This window comes from Hemicordylus capensis, chromosome 1 (genome assembly GCF_027244095.1).
Source record: "Hemicordylus capensis ecotype Gifberg chromosome 1, rHemCap1.1.pri, whole genome shotgun sequence".
NCBI lineage: Eukaryota > Metazoa > Chordata > Lepidosauria > Squamata > Cordylidae > Hemicordylus > Hemicordylus capensis.
The window spans coordinates 400,642,436-400,669,119 of NC_069657.1; the positions used below are offsets into that span (position 1 = coordinate 400,642,436).

At 43.0% G+C, this 26,684-nt stretch overlaps 1 protein-coding gene across 5 annotated transcripts in view; it reads right to left on the reverse strand.

The window, feature by feature from the left end:
• Window positions 1–26,684, reverse strand: part of MOCS1 (molybdenum cofactor synthesis 1) — a 59,575-nt gene that overhangs the window by 11,410 nt on the left and 21,481 nt on the right. For 3 of the 5 annotated variants that reach the window (XM_053305406.1, XM_053305413.1, XM_053305424.1), the window contains exons 2-10: window positions 23,465–23,597; window positions 21,013–21,180; window positions 19,795–19,959; window positions 9,780–9,841; window positions 8,719–8,830; window positions 7,061–7,176; window positions 5,488–5,598; window positions 997–1,117; window positions 164–227 (exon numbers count right to left, since the gene is read on the reverse strand). In XM_053305406.1, coding sequence (XP_053161381.1) covers window positions 172–227; window positions 997–1,117; window positions 5,488–5,598; window positions 7,061–7,176; window positions 8,719–8,830; window positions 9,780–9,841; window positions 19,795–19,959; window positions 21,013–21,180; window positions 23,465–23,597 — 1,044 coding nt within the window. In that variant the 3' untranslated portion in view covers window positions 164–171. The remainder of the gene's footprint in view (window positions 1–163; window positions 228–996; window positions 1,118–5,487; window positions 5,599–7,060; window positions 7,177–8,718; window positions 8,831–9,779; window positions 9,842–19,794; window positions 19,960–21,012; window positions 21,181–23,464; window positions 23,598–26,684) is intronic. The other 2 variants (XM_053305401.1, XM_053305402.1) reach the window with 2 other exon arrangements.

The following is a 26,684-nucleotide window of genomic DNA, read 5'->3' on the forward strand; positions in this document are numbered from 1 at the left end:
AAGGAAGATGTGCACTCAGCATAATGTTGATGTGAACCACACACCAACACAGGTACAAAAATCCAATATGTTTAGTAATATGTAGAACTTTAAGAGTTATGCATAACTTAGGTTGAGTGCCTTCCCAAGAGGGAATTATAGCATTATATGGTTTATTACGTACTGATTGGATCACCCACCGATGAGGATCATTGGTCTGTTCTTCATCTGGGAAATGTTGAACATGCCTGGGAAATAAAGTAGGCAATAATTACGGAATCTTGTGGATTTCTAGTCATCTAGATATTATGTTGTAAATGGTAACAAGTGCGGGTACCTACAGATTCTAGCATTCAAAATATCTTGATAGCCAACCTTGAACAGAGCAAACTGTTTGAATGTAGAAAGTCTCTCCACAAAGAAAAAGTTTGAGTTTCCTCAAACATGACTAAGATGAAACAAAATCAGGCTACACTGAAAATCCAGCACAAATGACATCTTGTGTCATCCTGGTATGGAATGGGGAGGGTTGAACTTCTGAGCCAATCAGGACACATGGAGGCAGAGGTCAAAGAGAAGCTTGGACCCTTCACCATAAATAAATTGGCTATGCTTCCCTATGGATGTCCACCTTAGACTTTGAGAACTACTATAATAAAACTTGGGTTTTCTGGCTGAAGAATTTTGAATTGTTCTTTTCCAGGATCTGGTCTAATTGTGTTGATAAGGCAGAACACTGGCTTGTTTGAAGGGTTGGAGATCTATTTCCCAAGAAAGCAAAATAGAGGCTTCTTTTCCTATGGAATTGAGCTCACATATTGCTCAACATGATTTTGCCCGCCTGTGCTTCTTAGTCTTTCCAGTCCACAATCAGCAGCAGAATTTGCCACCTACTAGGAAAAAAGCACTCTGAATAAACGGAATGTTCATAAATAGAATTCAACCTGTACCTGGTCTCGCATGCTGTGTATAATACAGCCTGTATTACTTGGAGGAAAACACAAAACAATAATATACCGGCATGTTGCTTCTTTTTCCTGCCAACAGCTGCACTGATGATTTGAACCAGTTCTTCTTCTGTGGCATTAGATCGTAGGTGATCCCGTAAGGACACTTCAGAGTTTCCAAAAAGGCACACCTGAAACAAACAAGAGAGGAGAGGATAGAGATAATGAGTGGATAGAATTGGGACACTCGGAAGAGAGAGAGAGAGAGAGAGAGAGAGAGAGAGAGAGAGAGAGAGAGAGAGAGAGAGAGAGAGAGAGAAGCTTCTAAGTGGAAGCAACACTTTTAAAATGTGTTTCTGAAAACACTGAATTTGGTCCTGGCAATAGCTCTATCAGGAAACATGAAAACAGTCATAACGTTTTCAGCTGTGGGATTTTTCAAAGGGAAAAAAGCCAGTTCTGGGGTTATCACTCTGGTGCTAGGGGAACCTGTTCCTTTCTGCAGCTGTTGAGTTCTAAAGCAGTTTTTGAGAGAGGCTGCTGTCCATCGAACGGAACTTGCTCAGCTTGCTAGTATCTGTAATCCAATTATCAAAAGTAATGCATGTACAATTTAGGGCTGTGGGTCTAGAGAGTGGAACTTCAAAGCAGAGCATCTCAAAGAGACAAGTGCGCTAGAAAGGCTAGGACCTTTTCTAAAGAGAATTTTTAAAAAGAACTTTAAAAAACCCAATGCAATAAACAATGAAAAATAGTTTTATAATGAAGGAGCTGAAGGCTGTTTCAGCAGAGAAGTGGTGATGGCTATGGGATTAGGGCTGTCAACTCTGACAAGCTATTCCTGGAGGTCCCCCCACCCGCCGCTCCCCCTGTCAGCTTTGCACTTATTCTGCAATAACATTGATACAATTTCTGGTGGCAAGCTCTGGGAGGGATGAACACCTACTGAAATCTTAGTTTTCACTTGAGCTTCACCATTTAATAAAACGTAGCTTCTCAAACGTACAGACAGCCATTTAAAAAAAGAGTTTTAAGGGTATATTGTACAGGTTAAAGATATGCGAATTTTGGAACAAACACCTGTAGAATATTTGCAGCCAAGATTCACCATTAGCTAATATTTTGTAGCAGGTCTGGTCAATCAGATGCTGGCAGCTGTGACTAGTCTCTTATGTGGAGATAATCTGTTGCAGGGGACAAATGACATTTTTCAGCACAGCTGTGAATCTGTGCCTAGCATGGAATTTTATTTGTAAGAAACAGTTTGGGGGAAATGCAACAAGTTTTGTTTGAACAGCTGAATAGTCTCATTTAAATTAACAATTCATTCATATGGCGATGTGATGATGATGGAACTTTCTTCCCACTGGCTACTATTGCTCTTAGGGGATGAAAAGGACTTTCTTATGGCAAGTCACCATATGATGATGAAAACTTCAATGGGTGTCTGGAATGCGACAACCAACTTCTGAATCCACTTCAAGTCCTGCAGCCACGTCCTAGTCTGAGCATTCAAGAGACACAAATATTCAGCTCTGTAAGTAGCTTAAGATGTTGAACTCACTCCAACTTGGAGTCAGCGGGTAATATGGCTGCTGTCACCACTGGGTGGGGTGGAACACGAGTGCCAACATTTAACTAGAAACTAATATTAAAATACACAACAGTTTAACGTGGCAGGAAACACTGTTGATCCTCCTCCTCCACACAACCCATCTCGTGGGTTGCTCAGTCTGTGCAACACATGTCTAATTTGACAGATCATGCAGAGCTCTGCAGTGAAACGGGATGTTTGAAGAAGAGAAGAAGAAAACCTAAGCCCTTCACAGCGCTTCGCCATGTTACTGGGAGTAGCTTGCCTGTTGCCAATTTCAGATGATTTAACAAGAAAAAAAACAACCCCCTTAAACAATGTGTTTATCTTCTCAGGCTTCTCATCAATTAGTTTTACAGCTCAAGTATCCTGTAAGAGTGAAAAGGTTTCTGAAACAGCTGAGCAAGGAGGCAAGCCGTACCTTCAAGCAGTAAATTAAGGGAGGGGGGAAAACTATAGTGGAATGCAGCACGGGTGGTCATGATGCCCTTTGCCTCTAGGCAGCATCCATCCAATGAAATCAGGACCTGGTTTGGATGTGATGCCACCTTTAGCCTGTGTGTGCTTGATGGAGCTTATATTCCCTGCTAACTGAGAAAGAGGCACTTTTAAAAGTAGTGATTCTCTTTATTTAGCAGGGGGAGAGAAACTGGCCCTATCCATCCCCAGCACAGCATTTCTCCAGTGGTTCTTGCTGGTGTCTATGTTATGTTTCTTTTTTAGACTGTGAGCCTTTCGGGGAGAGGGAGCCATTTTTATTTTATTTATTTATATCTATGTAAACTGTTTTGGAAACTTTTGTTGAAAAGTGGCATATAAATATTCATTGTATATGAATATTCATCATATATAATCAAATATTAGCAGGCACTCATACTGGATTAAGCTGTTAAGTTCTGGATGGGGTCATGCTCCCCCAGAAGGAACAGGTATGCAGTCTGGGAGGTGCTTCTGGATCTGAACCTCTCCCTGGTGTCCGAGGTCGAGGCGGTGGCCAGAGGTGCTTTCTATCAGCTTTGGCTGATATGCCAACTGCATCTGTTCCTTGAGATGTTCTTATTTATTTATCATATTTTTATACCGCCTGATATGCATATCTCTATGCGATGTACAAAATTTAAAATATTTAAAAGTCACAAATGAAAATAGATGACAATAAAAACAATAAAATTATTAAAACAAAATTTAAAATGATTAAAATTAGTTCTAATTAAAAGCCTGAGAGAACAGGAGGGTCTTGAGATTCTTCCTGAAAACAAACAGAGAAGGAGATGCTCTTATTTCAGCAGGGAGCGTATTCCAAAGCCCTGAGGCAGCCACAGAGAAAGCCTGGGCCTAGGTTGCCACTGAACAAGCCAGTGGCAACCATAACAGGACCTCTCCAGAAGATCATAACAGGCAGCAGGGATTATGACAAAGGAGGCACTCCCTCAAATAGCCTAGAACCAAGCCATTAAGGGCTTTATAGGTAATAAACAGCACTTTGTATTTCACCCAGAAACATATTGGCAGCCAGTGCAGTTCTTTTAGAACTGGAGTTATGTGGTCCCTTCGTGTTGTCCCAGAGACCAATCTGGCTGCTGCATTCTGTACCAATTGTAGTTTCAGGACTACATACAAAGGCAGCCCCACATAGAGCGCATTACAGTAGTCAAGCCTGGAGGTTACCAGCATATGTACTATTGTTTTAAGGTCATTCACCTCTAGAAATGGACGTAGCTGACATATCAGCCAAAGCTGATAAAAAGCGCTCCTGGCCACTGCCTCAACCTGAGAAACCAGGGAGAGTTTTGGGTCCAGGAGCACTCCCAAGCTACGTACATGATCTTTCAGGGCGAATGTAACCCCATCCAGAACAGGCAGATCTAAACCATCTCTCGGGTCCTGCCCCCCCCGCCCCGCCCCCAGTCAGTACCTCCATCTTATTTGAATTGAATTTCAGTTTGTTATCCATCATCCAGCCCATTACTGCCTCCAGGCAGGCATTTAGGGAAGATATGCCATTTCCTGATGAGGTCGGCAGGGAGAAGTAAATCTGGGTGTCATCAGCATATTGATAACACCCAGCACCAAATCTCCTGATGATCTCTCCCAGCGGTTTCATGTAAATGTTGAAACGCGTTGGAGACAGTATGGAGCCTTGTGGGACTCCATGCTTCAATTCTCGCTTAGCAGAACAACAGTCTCCAAGTGATACCATCTGGAATCTGCCAGAGAGGTAGGAGCGGAACCACTGTAAAGCAGTGCCACCCAATCCCACCTCCCTCAGGCGGTCCAGAAGGATACCATGGTCAATGGTATTGAACGCCGCAGAGAGATCCAAAAGGACCTCAGAATGGTGGTACACATGCTGGTAACCTCTAGGCTGGACTACTGAAATGCGGTCTATGCAGGGCTGCCTTTGTACGTAGTCCGGAAACTGCACTCGGTACAGAATGTGGCATCCATGTTGGTCTCTGGGTCGTCTAGGAGAGACCATATTACTCCTGTGTTGAAAGAGCTACACCAGCTGCCGATAAGTTTCGGGGCAAAATACAAGGTGCTGGTTACTACCTATAAAGCCCTAAACTGCTTAGGCCCTGGGTATTTAAGAGAACGTCTTCTTCACCATGAGCCCCATTGCCCATTAGGATTGTCTGGAGAGGTTTGTCTGTGGTTGCCAGTGCCACCAGCTCGTCTGGCAGCTACTTGGAGATGGGCCTTCTCCGCTGCTGCCCCGAGGCTTTGGAATGCGCTCCCAGTTGAAATAAGAGCCTCCCCAGCTCTGGCAACTTTTAAAAAGGCACTGAAGACATATTCATTCACCCAGACTTTTAATTAGATTTATAATTTTAATACTTTTAATGGTAGGTTTTAAATGATTTTAATTTTTATCTGATTTTAATTGTAAACCTCCCAGAGACACAAGTTTTGGGCAGTATAGAAATATTTTAAATAAATAAAAATAAAGTGACACGATGCTTCTACCTTCAAGTTGCCATCAGCTGTGATCCTCAGTCGATTACAGGACCCACAGAAGTGCTCAGACATTGAAGTGATGAAACTGACTTGTCCCTGAAAACGTGGCACCTTATATGTCTGCCAGGACCAAGAAAGGAACAAGAAAAACAAAAACAAAAACAGAGACAGAAGTTGAATCAATAATATTGAAGCACTGGCTATCAACTGATATTGCTGACCAGTGAGGAAAGCACTGGATCCTTTCATGGAAGTAAGTGGGTTGGGAGAATAGGATGCTGTTCTCTATACCTCTAAGTATAGGTATAGTCAACATTACTTTTTTTAAAATAAAAGAAATATATTGCAAACGTGCTTAGACAGTCAAACAAATATTGAAAATCCTTCCACTATGCAGAGACATGTTTTCTAAGAAGAATTGCCACCAGAATTACAGGGATTCTTTTGATGTTGACCTTTCCCTGTAATAACTTGGTTGCGTAAAATCACCCTAAGAAGTACACAAGTAGAAGTTCCCATGACAGCTGTTTTTGTGGTAATTAAGTAAATATGTGATCAGGTCTGCATCAAGATTCCCATACGGAATGCACTTCTGGGTAGGAAGCAGCATCCAGTCCATGTGCAGTTAATTGTAGCAATTGGATTTGTCTATATTTAGAAGTGTGTACACATTCCAGAAAAACTGCAATTGGCCATGGATTCTCAATGTTTGCACACCACATGTATAGGCAACAAAATACATGCATGCAAATTCCTTATAGATAGCAGACAACATCAAGAAGAGACTTATCATAACTTATGGACCGTCCATGTGTCACGTCCATCGTTCTACAGAAGATTTTTGTCACACATGAACAGACCATAGCAGTTTCTTCACATGACTTTTGTAGAAATTGCAAACATATGTTATCTCTGCACAGAGACTCATGCAATTTCCCAGGCACATTGTGTGAATATGGATATGCACACATGTATATGGCTGCACATTTATTCCTGCCACTTTTACCAATGCAGGAAAAATGCTATACCTGAAAATACCCTGTTTGCAATGGGTCAGTGAGGACACAATCACAAATGGTACAGATATCCTTAAACATTCCAGTGACAGACAGAACATGCTCCCTTTATCGTCCCACTGACAAACTAGGAGCTAGTTTCAGCTAGGTTGCAGGACAGGGTGACCAATCTGAGGCTCTTCAGCTACAATAAATTGTGGTTGTGGATTGTGGGAGTTGGTCCAATAACAGCTAGAGAGCCTCAGGTTGGACAACTCAGTTGTTGGATATGAAAAGTTCTGATTAGCAGATACACTTCCCTTTGGCCTTGCCAGTATTAAAATTAACCAGATGTAAACTTGCATCTCTCCCACTGACACCAGAAATAGTTTTTGGCCAGCATCATCTAGGTTAGTGTGAGCAGCCACAGATGCCATTTCCCCCCATCAGCTTTTAGTCACTGGCCTCTGAAACCATTCACATTTTCTTTCAAGATCCAGTTTCACTGGAGCCAGCTCAGCAAGTGTATAAGCATGCTCTGCACTTTGATAAACTTTGGGGGCTCCTTTTGTCATGTGATTAAGTACTTTGGCAGTGCTAGAGGCTTCTTCACATGGCAGCTTTTCCAGCTCTGGCCATCTTTGCTTGATTGTGTCCAGCATCTCCTTGTAGCTCACCATTTTCTTGAAGTTCCACTTGTTGCCTAGAATGAAAAGGGTTCTGATATTACTGACCAGAGAGACCAATCAAAGTGCAGACTGGGGAAAGTCTAGAAATTCTGGGCTACAAAGGGCATATTTTGTGACTCAGACACAACAAGTTGCCTTATACTCAGTCCATAATGAGTTGCCTTATTCACCATTGGTCCATCTAGCTCAGCATGTTTACACCAGGGATTCTCAACGTTGTGTCCCCAGATGTTATTGGACTTCAACTCTCACAATCCCCAGCCAAAGGCCACTGGGCCTGGAGATTATGGGAGTTGAAGTCCAATAACATCTGGGGACCCAACGTTGAGAATCCCTGGTCTATTATTATTAATTTGATTTCTATACTGCCCTTCCAAAAATGGCTCAGGGCAGTTTACACAGAGAAATAACAAACAAATAGGTTTACATTAGTGGGCAGCAGTTCTCCAGAGTTTCAAGTAGGAGTCTTTCCTGCACTACCTGGAGATGCTAGGGATTGAGCCTGTGACCTTCTGCATGCAAAGCATGTTTTCTACAGCCTCATCCCCTAAGGTTTTCTAGAGCTGTGCCAATCTCTTCCCCAGTGAGTTGAACCCAGGGCCTCTCACCCAAAGCAAGAATCATACCCCTAGCCCAGCGGTTCCCAACCTTTGGTACTCCAGATGTTGCTGAACTACAACTGCCATCATCCCCAGCTACAATTTATTGTGGCTGGGGATGATCAGAGGTGTAGTTCAGCAACATCTGGAGTACCAAAGGTTGGGAACTCCTGCCCTAGACAAATAGCTGGCTAAGTTAGGCCAATAAAGCAAAATTTTATTTTTGCAGAATTAAACTTTATTGTGGTCAGCAGCAGGGATCCTTTTATGGTCGTCTGAACCGGTTCAAACATCCGGCAGTTCCTCCAGTTTGAAGGCAGGTCAGATTTAAGGACCGGGGAGGATGCTCTCACCCCACCCCCGTTTCCCCCGCCAGCGCCGCATGCAGAATCGGTCCCGCGGGGCGGCAGCGTACCTCCTTGCCGCCCTGTTGCATCGCGGACCGGAAGTGGCCAGTGTGCGTGCACAAGCCAGGCTCGCTCATTGTGATGTGCACACGCTCAACGGCCACTTCCGGCCCATGACGCAACAGGGCAGCAAGGAGGTATGTTGCTGCCCTGCAGGACTGATTTTGCACGCAGTGCCGGCAGGGGAAACGCAGCGGGGTTAGGGCAAGAGCACCTTAAAGCTATCCCCCCACCTTCAAACTGGCAGTCACTTGTTCCGTGCACAGCCCTAGTCAGCAGTAGCAAAGCATGGTACACTGAGGGTGGTGCAGAGGCCAGTGTGGGCAACAAGTAAAATGGTAGAGTAGAACCCCATGCAACCTCTACTCAAGTCAATGGGAGCTGCACAAGAATGCTACTTTCACAGTTGTAAACCTGTGTCTAAGTGAAAACACCAAACAACATTTTAAAGACATAGATTCAATACAAATGGAACACAAGATGTTCAGCTGCCATTTCCTAAGAGGGGAGAAATGGAAAGCACAGTACAGTTACAGGCTGAAACACTCACCATCAAAGGGCATGTACTCTATGAAGCGCACATCCAGGGGCTGCTTCTCTGTGAGGGCTACAAAATCCACCACTTCATCTTCATTGAGGCCTCTCATGACCACACAGTTCACCTGGGAAGAGTGAAAAGGCATGTGACTGAAGCAAAGCTGTAGGTTAAGAGCATCATCCGTCACCCAAATAAGGGCTGGACATCACTGAAAAGGGCAGTTATTGCCTTTTTAGAAGGATAACCAAACGCCTGAGTGCTGGAATTTATTCCAGAGTCCTATTACTGTGAACAAAAAGAATCCAGGAGATCCTAGGGGATGGAGCTGTAACTCAGAGACAGAGCATTTGCTTTGCATGCAGAGGGTCCCTGGCATCTCCATGTAAGGCAGGGAAAAACTTCTGCCTGAAACCCTGGAAAACTGCTGCCAGTCTGTGTAGACAATCCTGAGCTAGATGGACCGTGACTCAGCAGAAGGCAGCTTCCTATGATCCAAGCAAAAAACAGAGACCATGCATTTATTTAAACAAACATTATTAAGGACTGGAGAAGAGAATTAAAAGATATGCAATCTAAAATAAGATTTCTAAATCTAGAATACTAGTCAATTCAAAGAAAGCAACTAGGAACCAATAATAATATTTTGGCATATCAAAAGACAAATCATGATTCTAAAGGAGAAAGTTTTATTTATCTCAGTAGAAGTGAACAGTAAATTAAGACAGGCAGAAGCCTTTCCCAACCACAATATTGGAGAACTATTAACTTTAAATGTCAGGTACCGAATATCGGGGTCTCTGTATGCAAAGCATGTGACTCTCCCTATAACAAGATTCTTTCCCCCAGTTGTGTGGGTTTATTCAGGATTTGAATCCAGTACCTCCAATACCCAAAGTTGGAACCAGATCCCTAAACCAGCAAGCCAGTATTTGCTCCAGTATTCTAAACATAGACAAGTGAAATGCATTTTGAAGTGATTAGATACCATAAGCCTTTCCCACTCCAAACACAATGCTACAAAAAAATCCTAACAAAAGGAAGTGAACATAAAATGCCTTATGAAATACTCTCACCTTGACAGGATCATATCCAAGTTCAAGAGCTTTATGAATCCCTTCCATTACCTTGTGAAAACCTAAAATATAAACAGGGATTAACCATAAAACATACCTGATTTTTTTTTTAAAGTGTGTGATTATTTGCAAATGAAAATTCAGTTACATAGTATGTGTCTTAAAAAAATTAATCTGAAAAAAATGAGAAAGATGTATAATAAACTATTAATAGACAGACAGAAAGACAGACAGACTTCATTATGGTTGTTGACATATATAAAAACAACAACAGTAATATACAATTTACAGCAGTAGTAGATAGCAAACATTGCTATAATGACAGTGTCCTCAAATTACTCAGAGGCATTACTCCAAACTTGTTTTCGAATACGGGTAGAAGCTGAACAAAACTTGGCTACATGTTGAATTGGTGGTCTGAGAACTATTAATAAAAATACAAACATCACAAACACGTTTAAACCTACACTTATAATATTTTAAAGCTGAATTCATGACCCTTAACTCATGGAGTTAAAGCCTGTGTGAACTATGGGGGAAAATAGGACTGTTCATGCCAGTATTACATGTGTGTCCTGTAGGGATGTATGTAACGTTTTGACTCTAAACAGGCCGTTTCGAGTGTTTCAAGCTCAAAACAAAACAACCTTTAAATAAAGGGACTGTTTTGAGCTCGGAACAAAAACAACACAATTTTTATTCGAGAAGTTTTGAGTGTCATTTTGGAGGTCTGTTTTTCCCTTTATGATTGGTTTTCTGGCACTGGCTTGTGACCCTATGGGGGTTTGGGGGAAAAGGATAAAAATGTGTTTAAAATCACCTGCTTGCCCATTTCTTTTGTGTGTTAGGTGGTAGGTAGCACCCATCGTGCCCTACCATCCAACCCACTTTGGTGTCCCTAGGAGTTACCCATGGGGAACAATGGGGTGGCTAGAGTTTCCCATTTTCCCCTATGGTTGAAATATGCGAAACGTTTCGAGTTTTGTTCCATTGAAACAACTGAGTCGACCACTGTTTCAATGAACCATTTCGGCTGTCTGCATTTTGTTTTGACCTTGAAACAAAATGCAAAATCCATTCCGTGCACATCCCTAGTGTCATGTATTGTATTTTTGTGCCAAGCTACCAATATTTTTGAATCCTTAGTTGTGTATACAAAATGTTTTTGGCATGTGCAATGTTAATCTGGATGCCAGACACTGCTCTTATTAAATAGCATGCCAAAGAGAAGATTGAAGGCCAAAAGCCAGGCAAAGGTACAAAGTTGGAGTAAACGCACAATGCCGCAGCAGCTGCTTGAAGTCAAAACCTGTTTGTTACTCTTCCGTCCTGCACCTCAGAAAACCTATGACATTTATTGCCAGATTTATTCTGATAAAATAAGCTTGCAGACTAAACATGGCAGATGAGAGTATAACATACTGTGATAAACACTCCAGGGTTACACGCAAGAACAGAATGCCCAGGGAAATGCTTGGAAGCCAGTCAGAAAGAGGGGGACACTTGTGTAATTTCAGAGAGGTCAGAAGGCACTTCAGAATCAAGAGGATAGTAATCAAAACACAAGGAACCACGTAAGACACACACCAAACACACAAATGTCCAGACAAAATGTCTATCAGCTCAGCTGGAAGATTTTTCCTTTGGGAACTCTGGGGAAATCTGCGAAGAGATCTTATAGTAGATCATACCTCTGCAAAGGATAGTACCAAGCTTTCCCAGACATCACTCCCATTATCAGACACTCAAGGGGGCATTCAATTCAAGCTCACCACCCACATGTCGTGCAGGATTATGTCAGCGTTTCTGATCGGCCTGTACTGCTGCAGGCATTTGAGGAAGTATCAGCAGTGGTGCACAAATACTTAAAGGTTACACAGCGGCACTTCAGTAATGCAGCTTACATTGTTTCCAGTACAAGCTGCATTACTGAAGTGCGGGTGTGCAACTTTAAGAATTTGCATACGTATTTGTATAAGACTGTCGGTGCTTTCTTAGGTACAGCAGAACAGGCCACTCAGAAATGCCGACATAGGCCTGCACTACAATGCAGGCCACCTTTAAAAAAAAATCCAAATGATCATATTTGAAATGATTACTTTGCTTATTTCCTTCATTCTGCATGACATCAGTTTCATGACAGTGATGCAAATGGGATGCCATGAGCATTATCACAAGAGCTCTGGACAATCTGCTGCAGATCGGTTCATTTGTTATCATCATATAGCACCACAAATGCACACAGTGCTTTACAGAGCAACATAAATAGGTCTTTTAAAGTGGTGATTCTCTTCTATTTACACATGCATATACCACCCAAAACGCAAGTTCTCTTTCCCTTAGCAGAGGGAAAGCAACTGAATCCAGTGAGGATTCCCCGTTACAAGCAAGGGGGAATCCTTGAAAAGGATTCAAAAATGTGGTTGGGGAGTGGCAGTGAGAGGGCACCTTTTAATGTAGATTTAAGGGACTTACTGCTCTGGTGGCAGAAGCGGTAGTAGTACTGCCACTCCTCGAAGGCTTCCTGGCCCCGACCCATTGCATGCACAGTGCTCCTGCCCACAGCCTGCTCATATGGCAGCAGTGCTGGTCTGGAACTAACCTGGCCTCCACATATGCACTATGGGTGTGAACAAAACCTGTTCATCCGGTTCAGTTTGAGTCAGACTTGAACAGAACTGGGCATATTTAGTTTTGTGCCACCAAACAATCCCCACCCCCACTTGAATCTTAGCCAATTCAGGGATTCTAAAAGGGTTTTTTTTAATGACTCACCAGCAGGTCTGGCAGCCTGGGAGGGGGCGTTCTGGAGCAGCCATGGGGAAGGGGGTGTCTCCGTAGTCTCCTTCTACACCCTGGTCCTCTAAGGGCCATTTTGACCCATTTTGGGGCCATTCCAGCCCTTTCCCTGGTGGTGGTGGCCATTCTGGAAGTTGCCATGCATGCGCCCTGGACATTTGAGTGGCTGGGTCATGACTGTGGAGCCATTTGCGTGGCCAGGTCAGGGAGAACCCCCACTGCCTGCGGCCGTGCCAGCACCTCCTCCCAAGGCTGCTGGACCCACCAGTGAGTCATTTGTTTTTAAAAGAATGTTAATGTTAGAACCCCTGAGCTGGCCCCAAGCCGGCCAGGGGAGGGGGTTTGGCTCAAGGCTCAACCTCAAGCCAGTTCACACATCCCTAGCATGCGCCATGCGCATGCACTGGAGCTGGGCCAGGAGGGCCTTCGAGCACTGGCAGTACCACTACTGTGGCCGCTGGTGAACCAGTAAGCCCCTTACATCTATCACTCTTCACAACCCTTTTCAATGAGTCTCCTTTGCCTATAAAGAGGAATCCTCATCAGATTCCCCTTTACAAGCATAGCCCCTCGAACCGCCGAACCAGTTTGAGCTGGTTTGGTTGAATGGACTGGGCCAACTGAACCAGTTTGCAGACCTGAGGTTCAGTCCAAATTTGGACCACACCACAAAAAGTGGCTCACCCACACCCCTAATTTCTCTATTATCTATTTTTCTGTGTAAATCGTTTTGAGAACTTTTGTTGAAAAGTAGTATATAAAATTATTGTATTATTATTATTATTTTTATTTTTACATTTATATCCCGCTCTTCTTCCAAGGAGCCCAGAGCGGTGTACTACATACTTGAGTTTCTCTTTCACAACAACCCTGTGAAGTAGGTTAGGCTGAGAGAGAAGTGACTGGCCCAGAGTCACCCAGCTAGTTTCATGGCTGAATGGGGATTTGAACTCGGGTCTCCCCGGTCCTAGTCCAGCACTCTAACCACACCACCACACTGGCTCCTTTAGATTTTAAGAGGGATTTTAGATTTGTAGATTTTAAGAGGGATTTGGAGGGAGGGAGGGATATGGGCAGGGATATGTCAAGATATAAAGGTGGGAAGAAATCAGAGAGAGAAAGAGAAATAGTGTGGAATGATAACATACACAAATGGACAGGAAGCCAATTTAGGCTTGGTCTGAACAATTCAGTTGAATGATCATTCTGTTGAATGATCCAGTCAACAGAATTTTGCAATTCTGCATAATGTTAGAACATAGAGGTGTTACCAATGAAGGCCAAAGAGAAAGTTGTAGTAGCTGAGACAGGAGATGATAATTGATATATCTGGAAACCTGTTAACTAGCTGACAAGATTCCCACAGCCCAGAACTTGAGAGTGAATTATCTATTATGTTGTTCCATTAATTAAAAATAATGTTTTGAGGCAAGATTTGTTTCATTTAATGTTTATTCCAAACTTTTTCCTCTATTATTGCTGCATTTGAGTCTCAGCAGTGTTCTTTCCACTCCTCAATTATCATTATCCCCTGCATAATCACTGGAAGATGACAAATATAGATGGAAACCTCAATAGCTTCTAGTTTCTAATCCATGGGAGTTCTCATCTGATTTACAAAGCAATTGGGGCAGGTTTCTCACATGAACAGAGCAGTATAACAGAACCCAGTCTACTTAATGCTGCCATGTGTTTAAGAATTAACTAGATCTACTGGATTTGGACCATCCAGTGTCCAAAATATTGGCAAGTCAAAACATTCCTGGGAATTATATTGAACTGATGGCATTGTAGCAGAGTTGCAGTACATCACGTTCGTTTATCAGGCCTATTATGTGAAGGTGAAAGCTGATCCATGATCAATTGGAGGCACTGATAAAAATATGTCTCTTTATTCAGCGATTTCCCTACACAGCAGAACACATATTTAGAAATAACTAAATATAACGCAGAGGAAATATGCAAAACATCTTGAACTCATTAAAGCTACTAATATCAAAGTAATTGATATTGCAGCACCATCTAGTGGCTACACACAGGCATTTCTCCTGAAAGTGCAGATATTCATAACAGAGACTAGATTGCTTTCAACAATCTGGTTTCAGCATTAGTGTTCATGTGATTCTTCCATAGCCACACAAATCCTATTTCCATGCTGCCTATCACCACCCTGAGGCTGTGAAATCATTATTTGCCTTTTGGTAACAAATAGCATAGTCTGAAATAAACTATGCTACCAGCAAATTTTGGTATAAACACTGAATTACCCAATAAGAAAAGAGAGCATGCAAAGCTAAAACAGCTGCACATCACCGACATTCTTAGTATGGAAGGTACATATTCAAATTCACATGGGCATATTATGGAAGAATGCCTTTTCTACTAAGTACAATCAAGTTAGCTGTCATTTTGAGGAGGGGGTCTCACCTGAGACCACCCACACAATTCACTGATTATCAAGACGACTTTTAACTGCAATAGGAAACAAGCTGACAATTATGATACAGCAATTTTTTGTTTTTACCACTGAATACTTTTGCAGTAATGGAATTAAAGTGTCTTCTATTCATAACAGAAAACTCTAGTATAAACACCATTTAAATCACCCTGGGAGGGAAGAGTGAGCATGCAAGATCGGTGGGTTCATATGGCATGCCCAATCTCGGCATATCATTGTCTTGTCCAGAAGTAGGCCTCCTGTGCACTCTCAGGGCTGCAGGCGCTTGTGGCAACCTCAAGTGCCATGTTATGTGTGAAGTCGCCCTAAAAATCCTACAAGCAAATTATACCTGCAGATCATGTATAATACTAATCATGCTATTTTTTATGGTCCATCTGATCTGTAGTAATCTCAGAACAAAGTCTTAAGAACTCTCCTAAGCATAAGAACATAAGAACAGCCCTGCCAGATCAGGCCCAAGGCCTATCTACTCCAGCATCCTGTTTCACACAGTGGCCCACCAGATGCCTTTGGGAAGCCCACAGGCATTCTTAGCAGTATGCCTTTGATAGTATTAAGAACTGAAACAGGCCCACTTTCAACAGCATGGAGAATCTATCTGTAGGTATTTAAATTATTAGCTGAAACTTACTCACATGTGAGAAGGCAAGATTTCTGAGGATATGTTTTCAAGCTCAGCAATGAGATTCCCTCTTAATGACACACTTGGGTATAGAAAACAGTCCAACTGATTCAAACATACGGTTTTTTCACTCTCCCACCCCCCACCAAGTATTAGGTATCCTTTGCTAGATTAGAATTTAATACCATAGAGAAATCTTTAATCAGAATGATTTAGTCTTAATGGCCAATAATAAAATAATGCCCTGGTAGTCAGTGATGCAATTTCATCACAGCATGGAATATACATGAACTGATTTATCTGGGTATAAGTTGAGAACAACTCTCACACTGCAGAGATTTCAGCAAACACCTTCTACACAGATAGATAATAGGGATGTGCGAAACGTTTCAGATACAAAACGTTTTGTACCCAAAAAAGCCTGTTTCAGGTGTTTTGTAGACAAAACAAAACACCCATTTTCCAGATCCAAAAGTTTTGTATACAAAACAATACGTCCCTGTTTCGGCTACAAAACGTTTTGTTGTTTCAGACCTCCATTTTGTGGTGATCTCTGAGTCAGTCTCCATTTTGTGTTTGACATCTCTTTCAATTTCCCACCCTTCCAGCCTTCTGATCGGTGACCTAAATCATGGGCTGACCTGCTGACAATTCCCTCATTCCCCATTGGCTCTTTTGCTTCTTGCCACTCTTTACTGACCCCACATTGGCCATGGGGTGCTGGGTTCTGCTGTTTCTGTGGTTTTCTGAGTGTAGATTCTCTGGTAGCATATGAGAGTGGATTCTTGTTTTTCACTGAAAATCTCATATACTACCAGAGAATCTACAATGAATACCTCAGAAACACAAAACTCAGTACCCCAAGGGCTTGTGGGTATGGAGGTGGTTGGCACCCTATGTGCACTACACAACCCCTTGCTCTGGGAAACCCCAGTGCCCCCCAAGTGGAATTATGGGGCTGCTGAAACCTCCATTATTCCCTATGGGAGAAATCTTAAAAGACACATAAATTTCAACAATTCACAAAAGATCAGCCCTTTGCCCAATGGAGAGGAGAACTGGTCTTGTGGCTGAGCATGACTTGTCTCCATAGCTAAGCAGGATCTGCCCTGGTTGCATATAGCACTGCAAGATATTCCCCTCAGGGGATGAAGCCGCTCTGGGAAGAGAAGAAGGTTTCAAGTTCCCTCCCTGGCTTCTCCAAGATAGGGCTGAGAGAGATTCCTGCCTGCAACCTTGGAGAAGCCGCTGCCAGTCTGTGAAGACAATACTGAGCTAGACAGACCAATGGTCGGACTCAGTATATGGCAGTTTCCTAGGTTTCTAATTCTTTTGAGATAATTCTGGAAGTTTCCTTGCCCCCATTGGGCACTACCACCCACCACACTCCGCTCAGGGTAATCCCTTTCCCCTTGATTTGAAGAGATACATTTGCTGGAATCCCCATTATTCCCTATGGGAAAATTCTTAAAGATGTGTAAACTTAAATTCACAAAAAAATCAGCCCTTTGCCTAATTTCTTTGAAATTTGGGTGGTAGCTTCCACCCATTGGACACTACCACCACCACCCACTCTTTTTGCCCTGGGACCCTTTTTAAAAATCCAAATCGATTAGGATTCGGAAAATTCAGCTACAAAACAAAACAGGGCTGATTCGGATTCAGAAAATTTGGGTACAAATAGGGGTGTGCACGGAACCGCCAACTGCGGTCCGGCACTGGGTGGGGGGGTTTATTTAAGAGCAGCGGGAGGGTTTACTTACCCCTCCCGCCGCTTTCCAGCTTGGCGCCCGTATTTTGTGTAGAAATTGGGGCGGCAGGAAACCAGCCGCCCCCGCCGCCCCCCTGCGCCCGGATTAGGGGCCAAATCGGCCCAAACTACTGCCACGGCCGCCAACCACCCACCCAACACAAGGCCCGATTTCGGGCCAAGGAAGCCAACCCCAAACGGCCGATGACGGGCCAAACCGGGCCAAACCGGCCCAAACTACTGATGCCGACGACGACGCCCGCCCGCCCACCCTCCCAGCCGCCCGAGTCCTCACCTAAACAAGGCCCACATCAGTCGATCGGAGGCCCGGTCTACCGGGCCTCCAGCGGAACTCCCAGGTGTCCTTTGCGCGCAAAGCCTCAGTAGCGGCCGAGACTTTGCAGAGAGAGGAGCTCTGTTTGTGAGCTCCTCTCCTTTTTGAATTGTGGGGCCCTGATCGGCCCGACTAACGCGGGCCTTGTTTAGGTGAGGACTCAGGCGGCTGGGAGGGTGGGCGGTCAGCGGCGGCAGCAGTTTGGGCCGGATTGGCCCGTCATCAGCCGTTTGGGGTTGGCTTCCTTGGTCCGAAATCGGGCCTTGTGTTGGGTGGGTGGTTGGCGGCCGTGGCAGTAGTTTGGGCCGATTTGGTCCCTAATCCGGGCACGGGGGGGCGGCGGGGGGGGGCTGGTTTCCTGCCGCCCCAATTTCTACACAAAATACGGGCGATGGAGGGGGCAAAGCGGCGGGAGGGGTAAGTAAACCCTCCCCGCCCTTAAAGGAACCCCCTCCACCCGGACTGAACCGGTCTGGAGAGTTCGGAGGCCTTTACAATGGCCTCCGGACCGGTTCGGACACACCCCTAGGTACAAAACAAAACGGGGGTATTTCGATTCGGATACAAATCGAAACAAGAAAATTCCAAAATGCACACCCCTAATAGATAACCTAGTGTACTCTTAAATCTAGGCTATTATATTCATGGTGAGAACATTATGGAAGCTATTCCATGCCATATGCTCTGCTGTCCCATACATGAAAGTGTGCATAAGAGATTATTCATCCTATGTCAAGGACCATGAACATCATATCAACCAACATGGAATTCCTGCTTGCTAAGAACAAAGAGGTCACCTGACTTACAGCTGCCATTGCTCTGGTTGCTGCCAGATGCCAACAAGAAATACAACTGGCTATATTCAAGTCAAAGTATGTTGGATATTTAAGCATATCTAGTAATAAAACAGCAAAGTTTTGCTGATGCATTTCCATTTTGTTTTAAAATTCTTTTTCTAAATTGGTTTTGTTAGTCCTGGGTCATTTCCTTTGTTATTCTAATTCATTCTTTCCAGGCTACAGCCAAAAACAACTGAAATCAACTACCTTATCTGCTCTCAGTCCAGAATGCCTTAACTCAAATTTCCTCTCTTCCCCATTACTAGGGCCACATCTGTGTGCTAGTTCCCTCTGACTTTCCATGTCAATTTAAGCTTCCAACTATTACCATTTAAAATGTTCTCTGTATGAATTCATTATTATGGGCTTGTGACTCCTCCTTGCCTTCCTGCCCCCATGCTGATCCTTTCTGATGGAACTGCCTCCCTCTCTATCTTTGTCAAATAACCTCCCATAAATCCACCTAAGAAGTCAAAACTTGTCTTTTCCAGCAAAGCCTTTCCTAAACCACCACAGTGTTCTGCACCATGCATGATCAATTAACCCTCCCTGACCCCTTTCTTTACTATCCCTTTGTAAAGCTCTTTTCTCTGCCTAACATAGATTGTGAGCTTGCTCAGCAGGGACTGTGACAGCTTGTGTGTTGTGTACCAGGCCTAGCATGCTGTTTGTACTTAAAAAAAAAAAAAGACTTAAATAATTACTGTAGCAGTCACACAGTGGGCAATTCAAGGTTTTAGCCATATACACTGAGCTGCAATGAAAACAGAATCCTGCTTGAGCAAGGCAGAATGGAAAATATCAACTCTGGATCAAGTGTAAAATAAAAGTAAAGTGTGCTGTCGAGTCGGTGTCAACTCCTGGCTAACACAGAGCTATGTGGTTTTCTTTGGTAGAATACAGGACGGGTTTACCATTGCCATCTCCCACGCAGTCTGAGATTATGTCTTCCAGCATCTTCCTATATCACTGCTGCCTGATATAGGTGTTTCCCATAGTCTGGGAAACATACCAGTGGGGATTTGAACTGGCAGCCTCTGGCTTGCTAATCAAGTCATTTCCCTGCTGCGCCATTAGGTGGATCAAGTATACATACTCTTAAATTAACCTTGAATTCTCCATTCCATGCCAGCTGCAGATCAGGATGCAGTATGCAGGATAAAAAAATAAAAATGCTAAGCGTGTTAATGGTGAAAAGACCCTGCTGTACCTTTCCGACGGACAATGAATTCAAATTTGGCAGGGACCAATGTATCCAAGCTGATGTTAATGGCATCCAGGCCGACATCCTTCAGCCGGGGTAACAGTCTGGCCAAGTTGATTCCATTGGTTGTGACAGCGATGGTTTGCAACCCTTCTAGTTTGCGCATCTGAGCTGAGAAAACACAGCAGTGAAAAAGGGAGGGAGTGTTTCCAACAATGACACTTAATTCTGAAGTCAGATGAATGAGCAAAAACAAGCTCTAGGTCATAAGACAAAGAAATAACACATGCTCAGATCACAAGCTGGTACTCACATAATACTAATAATACTCATTGTATTAGACTTTCAAGCATCAGTGTTTAGTAAAAGCTAGTCTCTCACATGAGCCTTTTAAACTTGTTTTTTGTAGCCTAGCCTTTTTGGAAAGACAGAGAACACCTTTCCTCTTCGTCCTCCAAAATGCCTGTAAACTTGGATAAATACATACACAAGTATCAAGGGCCACTGTCAATTACCTCCCCACCTGGCCGGAAGCACTCTACTACCTGAATGTCCCTGAGGGTTGCACACCCTTCAGGGACATATTTTCAAGTGACACAGAGTGATTCCTGGGGAAGGGGGGGCTATCAAACCACCCCCCATGCAAGCACTGCTTCATTAGTAAGGATGCCAGTCAGCATCTCTTTGTAGAAGAAAACATGGTACAGCATTTCATTGATTGTTACAGTTGGACAGTAATTGCACTATGGAAGAAGATTGTTCTTCATACTTGACAGCACTCAGTTTTTCCTGCACAGAGCTTACAGCTATGAAGTAAAATGCAACCCATGAGGTAAAACAGTGTGTCTACCCTTACAATGTATGGCTTTATTGAGAAGCAAGCCTTGTGAGAGATCAGTTCTCAAGTATTCAGACACACAAAATACTAAATTATATTGTGCCCAGAATATTTTTAAAAACTGCAGAGCAACTTCAAAAGAGTAGAGAAGAAGAGGAACTCCTTGAAATAATGAGATCAGATGAAACAAATAGCCCTGCACTGTACAGGATGACTATCATTTCCATATCTGGCTATTTGTGCATACAAAACCCAGCTAAATATCTGTCCAACTTTGAACCCTGTAGGTAGGGTTCCACAACATGGGACACTGCCCTAAATTAAGTTTTTGTTTTACAATGGAGGATCTCACATACATTGTGTACAAAAGTCTTTGAGAAACATACCAATGATGTCAACCACATCAGGCCGGATGAGAGGCTCTCCCCCTGTCAGTCGGATCTTGTCCACACCTTCCTTCACAAAGAGCCTGGCAAGAGCGATTATCTCCTGTGTAGTCAGCAGTTCAGACTTGGGAGTTAGCTGAACTCCCTCCTCTGGCATGCAGTACTGACCTGAACCATGCGAAAAATGGAAACACAACAAAATGCAATCTATCTATAGTTATCCACATTTTTTGATAAATTGTTTCCATATCTGAGAAATGCCATAAAAGAAATGCAAAATGCTGTATAAACACAACAACTTTTACCCCCTTCTAGAAAATAAATCCCAAAGCATCATTTACTCGGTAAATACATTTACTTCAGCTGCAAATAAAATTACAACATCAATTCCATTTTTGATCTATCCAATTTCTTTTTCTGTCTTTTAAGCAGAGACAATAAATCATTTTGATATGATCTGGTACAGAGACGCTTTCTACAGAGGAAGTAGCTATCATCTGTGGAGGACGGATGTACTATGCTTTCCACAGTACCACAATCCTGCTTTCCACCTCATTTTAACATCTTACCCTCCAATTTATGTGCTATCATAACAATGTGATGTGGCTACCAAAAAGCTGACTTTCACTTTGCAGCAGTAATACATACATAGGAACATAGGAAGCTGCCATATACTGAGTCAGACCATAGGTCCATCTAGTTCAGTATTATCTACACAGACCGGCAGCGGCTTCTCCAAGGTTTCAGGCAGGAATTTCTCTCAGCCCTATCTTGGAGATGCCAAGGAGAAAACATGGACCCTTCTGCTCTTCCCAGAGCAGCTCCATCCCTTAAGGGGAATATCTTACAATGTGCACACATCAAGGCATATGAGCCACTTAGATTCTTAAAGTATAGAATTATGGGGACCAAGCTCTCTGGATTATATTATCAGATCTCAGTTTCACAACCTAGCAATCTCCAGGAAAGGGCAGCAGTGGCACAGGAATCTACCATACAACTCAGTTATAGAACAGCCCTTTTCAGACACTCAATCATGTAATGTGATTTGTGGGGCAAGGTGGGGGATTTTATTTTATTTTATTTATTGTTAAATTTCTATACTGCCTTTCATTAAAACAATCACAAGGCGGTTCACACAAAAAATTAACAAGACTATAAAACTTACACAATTACAATTTTAAGCGAGAATATAACAAGTTGTTCTAGATAGAATTAATCAGCCTACTTTCCTTTCACTGTCTCAACAACTGGACTAAATTTAGGTCAAACCGAGGTCCACAAGTTAGATCTCTTGCACCTCAAATGTTCATGCATCTGCCATCTTGGATCAGGGTGGATGTCATCATTACAAACTGCACCACTGAGGTGTCCCTGTGTGTCACTCACTACAGTGGTTCCGAATTTGGTTCAAATCATTTAGACAGTCCTCAAGTTAGTGCACTAGCTCCTCAAAAGTTTATGCATCCACATCTTGAATTGGGGTGGATGACACTGTCACAATCTTCGCCGTTGAGATGTTCCCATGTGTCCCTACATCTGTAGCAAATTTGTTTCAAATCAGTTAGACTGTCCACAAGTTAGCTCACTTGCGTCTCAAACGTTTATGGTTCTGCCATCTTGAATCAGGGTGGATGACATAATCACAAACTATACCACTGAGGTGTTCCTGTGTGTCACTCACTACAACTGTAACTAATTCGGTTCAAATCAGTTAGACAGTCCATAAGTTAGCCCACTTGTGCCTCAAACGTTCATGCATTTGTCATCTTGGATTGGGGTAGATGACATCATCACAAACTACGCCACTGAGGTGTCCCTATGTGTCCCTACAGCTGTAGCAAATTTGGTTCAAACCAGTTCAGCGGTTCACAAGTTAGCCCACTTGCGCCTCAGGTTTTCACGTTCGCCATCTTGAATCAGTGTGGATGACATCATCACAAACTGCACCATTGAGGTGTCCCTATGTGTCCCTACAACTGCACCCGATTTGGTCCAGGTGTTGCAATAGGATGGACACACACACAGAATTCCGTGTGATCTCATAAGCCTACTGGGAAGTAGGCTAAAAATACCATAATGGCAAGTTCTGTCCCTGACCTACACATGGTTCATGAAAACACCTCTAGAGAGCCTTGGCATCAAGGAGTGTATTGTTTTTATACCAGCTATTTGTATTACAAGATTGTTTTATTACTATCAATCACTGTAAATCACACTGAAGAATGCCTGAACAACATGTGCAATGTGATTTCCACTTGCACGTTAACTGTTACAATATGGGGCTCACCATGCAAAAGCAGGTTTTTTAGACTGAGCCCTATTGCAATATTACGTGGGATTTGGTCCCCAGAAGAGTTGTAGTATGCCAAAGGTGTGCCTAGTAATTATTTATCACGAGAAGAGAGCTTTTTACTTTACAAACATGCTTCTGATCAAATTGAAGACTTACATCGGAGGTTGCATTTCTCTGTCAGAGAGATCCTCAAGTAGGTGTGTTGGCGGCCAAAGCTGTCAGTCAAGAAAGCAGAGAAAGGGGCAGCGTGTTCAGTTAGGAATCCTTTTCTTCTTGCACTTGTAATCTCCTGAGTTGCAGAGAAAAGTAATGTCACATTTAAGACTAGATAAATTTAGGCGGGGTGGCGGGGGGGCTCCTTTTGCTGGAGGCATGGAGAGGGAAAGATACACAGTGAAGTCAGATATTTTTCAGCCCAGTTTGCCTACTGTATTTGTTTGCCTCCCTGCAGTTTAAGAGCCTCGATGTTTCTATGCAAAAGAGCACACTGAAGTCTCAAACATAAGGTATCACTGCAAGGTGCAACTGGGGATGGAGCAGACCAGTACCAAGCAGCTACTAATTATGGATTTCTAGCATGGGTTTGTTGCTGTGAAAGGAAGTATCAAAAATATTCATACACTGCTCTTCAACATCACCACAATACGGTTTATATAGCAAAAGCAAAAATGAGCACATGGTCCCCAGTCCCCAAGGGGCCTGCAGTCTAAAAAGAAATCAAGGAAGACACAAACAACAGCCACTAGAGGATGCTATGCTGGAATATAGGGACAGCTGCTTATCATCCCACCACCACCACCCCACTAGTAAATGTCATAACCACAATTTCTAGAAGGTGCCTCTTTGCCCAGTTCGCAGGGGTTAGAATACATACTGTATGCTCCCACTTTTCAGAATGACGGTGCTAAACCTACAGCAGTCCCGAACAAGCTTGTAACTGGTTTTAAATCTCCCCCAGTGAACCAAGGAATATAAATTCTAGAAATATGAAAGTGCAGGAACCCGACTCTCTGCTTTATAGCACACCATCTAGAAATCTCTCTCACACCAGCAGGTTGTCTTCAAGGCAAAACTGCATCAGCTGAGGAACAAGGATGGACAGAGAAGCTTAAACTCTAATCCTCTGCATACTTACATAGGAGTAAGCTATATAACACTGTACTCCAATTTGCTCAAAACATAATAAAAAGGTATCTGGCCTATCACATAACTGTATCAAGTGAACACCACCAGGTCATCCTATTCCTACAACAACCAATTCCTACAGCTGATGACTAGAAGCACAGTACAGTACATCTCTTGCCAACCACGGTTTTGATAACTGCGGTTTTGAGTGGGAAATGGGAAACGGTGACTGGTCTTGCCAACTGCTACCAGAGTATCTATCTGCATTTGGCAAAGTTCTTTAATGATTTTGGAGGGGGTTTTGCTATTGGGGGGGCAGGGGGGTTCAGAGGTTTGATCTGCTCATTCCTCTTGGTGACTCTTGCTGAACTTGCTGTCCCTTGCCAATTTAAAATGCCTTTGAGTGATTTGGGGTGGGTTTTTTTTTGGGGGGGGGGGATTCAAAAAATGTCCAGAGATTTAATCTGCTCATTCTTCTTGGTGACTCTTGGCGATGTTACAAGATTGTTCTATTCTACAATCCTTGTCTTCTTGGTTCCATGTAATATTCTAATTTTCTGAGATTGTGGATTTGGGGTTTTCATGAGCTGTACGCCATGATCATCACAATTATAACAAATTAAGGCTTGACTTATCTCGCTTTGCATGTAATGCGTCTGTCTCATATATCAGTTTCACCTTTTAATTTGCATTACTGAAATTAATGGACTTTTGCACGATATTCTAATTTTCCGAGTTTCACCTGTACACTAAGATCAAAACTTTTTTTAAAATTTAAATTTAAAATTCAACTAATACCCCTGCCCCGCCAAGGGTCAGCACGTCAAGGAATAAGTTTAGCACAAAAACAGAAACCCAATCAAATAAATGATCTACTGTGCTCTACCGTCAACTTACCCTGACTTATCTGGATGCAATGTTTTTCTGTTTAGTTTGCCCCATGACTTTTTGTATACCATGATAAAACTTCATACTTTAGGGAGAAAGCAGAATTCAGATTGGTGGATTGGTAGTGTTGTCAGTTTTATTTTCAGTGCCACTGGAAAACAACAGCAAGTGCAAAAGACAAAAACTCATGGTGTTGTTAAAACAAAGGCATTTAAGAAACTTTGGGCACAACACTTGGCAATCTCCTGGGAATTTCTCCTGCACATACCCTGCTTGCATAGCTCTGCAAGATCATGGTAGTGCTCTTGTTCTGTTCCCATTCATTTTGGTAGTACTTGCGCAGGGGAGCTTCTGGGTGATCTGCCCTTTGCCAGCACAATCCCATGAATTACTCAGAAGTAGGTTCTACTGAGTTCGATAGAGCCTCCCTCCAGGTAAGTGTAAGACTGCAGCCTGTGTGTGGTTAAGGCTCTTGATCTGTGGCATATATACCTCCAATGTCAGCTTAGAGAGAGCACTGTTTGAATTTCCATGCCAACAATTTAGAGTTTGCAACCTTGACATTATTTCAATTGTGGGAGTTGGGGGGGGGGGCACCTTATCAGAAGCAGTTTGTTTATTTTATCTCCTATTTAGAGCAATTCCTACTTCATAGACTTCTCTAGGATGGTACACATTTCCCTGTTATGCAATAATGCACACTTCTAAATGTTTAGGCATAAAGATGCCTGCTGCATTGCTCTTCTGCAAGAAGTGGTTAGAGTTGAAAAGAAAAAGAGGCACTCCACACCAATAGGCTGGATGCTGAAATCAGATTTACTCATACCTTTGCTGCTTAGTTTAACAAGCTACAGGATATTAGACTGAATGAATCTTGGCAGGGAAAAGGCACATTGTTTTGTTGTTCAGCTAGCAGTAGTATTGTCTTTCAATAAGGGGAGAACAGCAGAAAAGCATGCCCATGAGTAGTTGCTGTTTGCTCTCTCTCCCACCATAAATACTTGAAGCAGAAAGGAGAGTGTAAAAGTTAGTGAGGGCATTGCAGACTGAATGATAGAATCAACAGGCAACTTGTCAGTTCTTTTTGATATGACCGCTATAAGGTTTCAGTGGCAGATCATAAAGAGTGAATTCGATCAAAAATGCATGGAAATCAATAACTATAACATAGTTCCTTGGTTGCTGGGCCAACTCTGCCACACTCCAAGAGAATGAGAGCCAAATGGCTCATGTTTGCTTGAATTCTGTTCTTCTGAAGGAGAGTACAAGCATACTCCTCCGCCCCCGTATTTCATGTATGAGCACAATTATTTCAGATCTTCCATTAATACTAGTTCCAAGTTCAGTAATACAGCTGTACCTC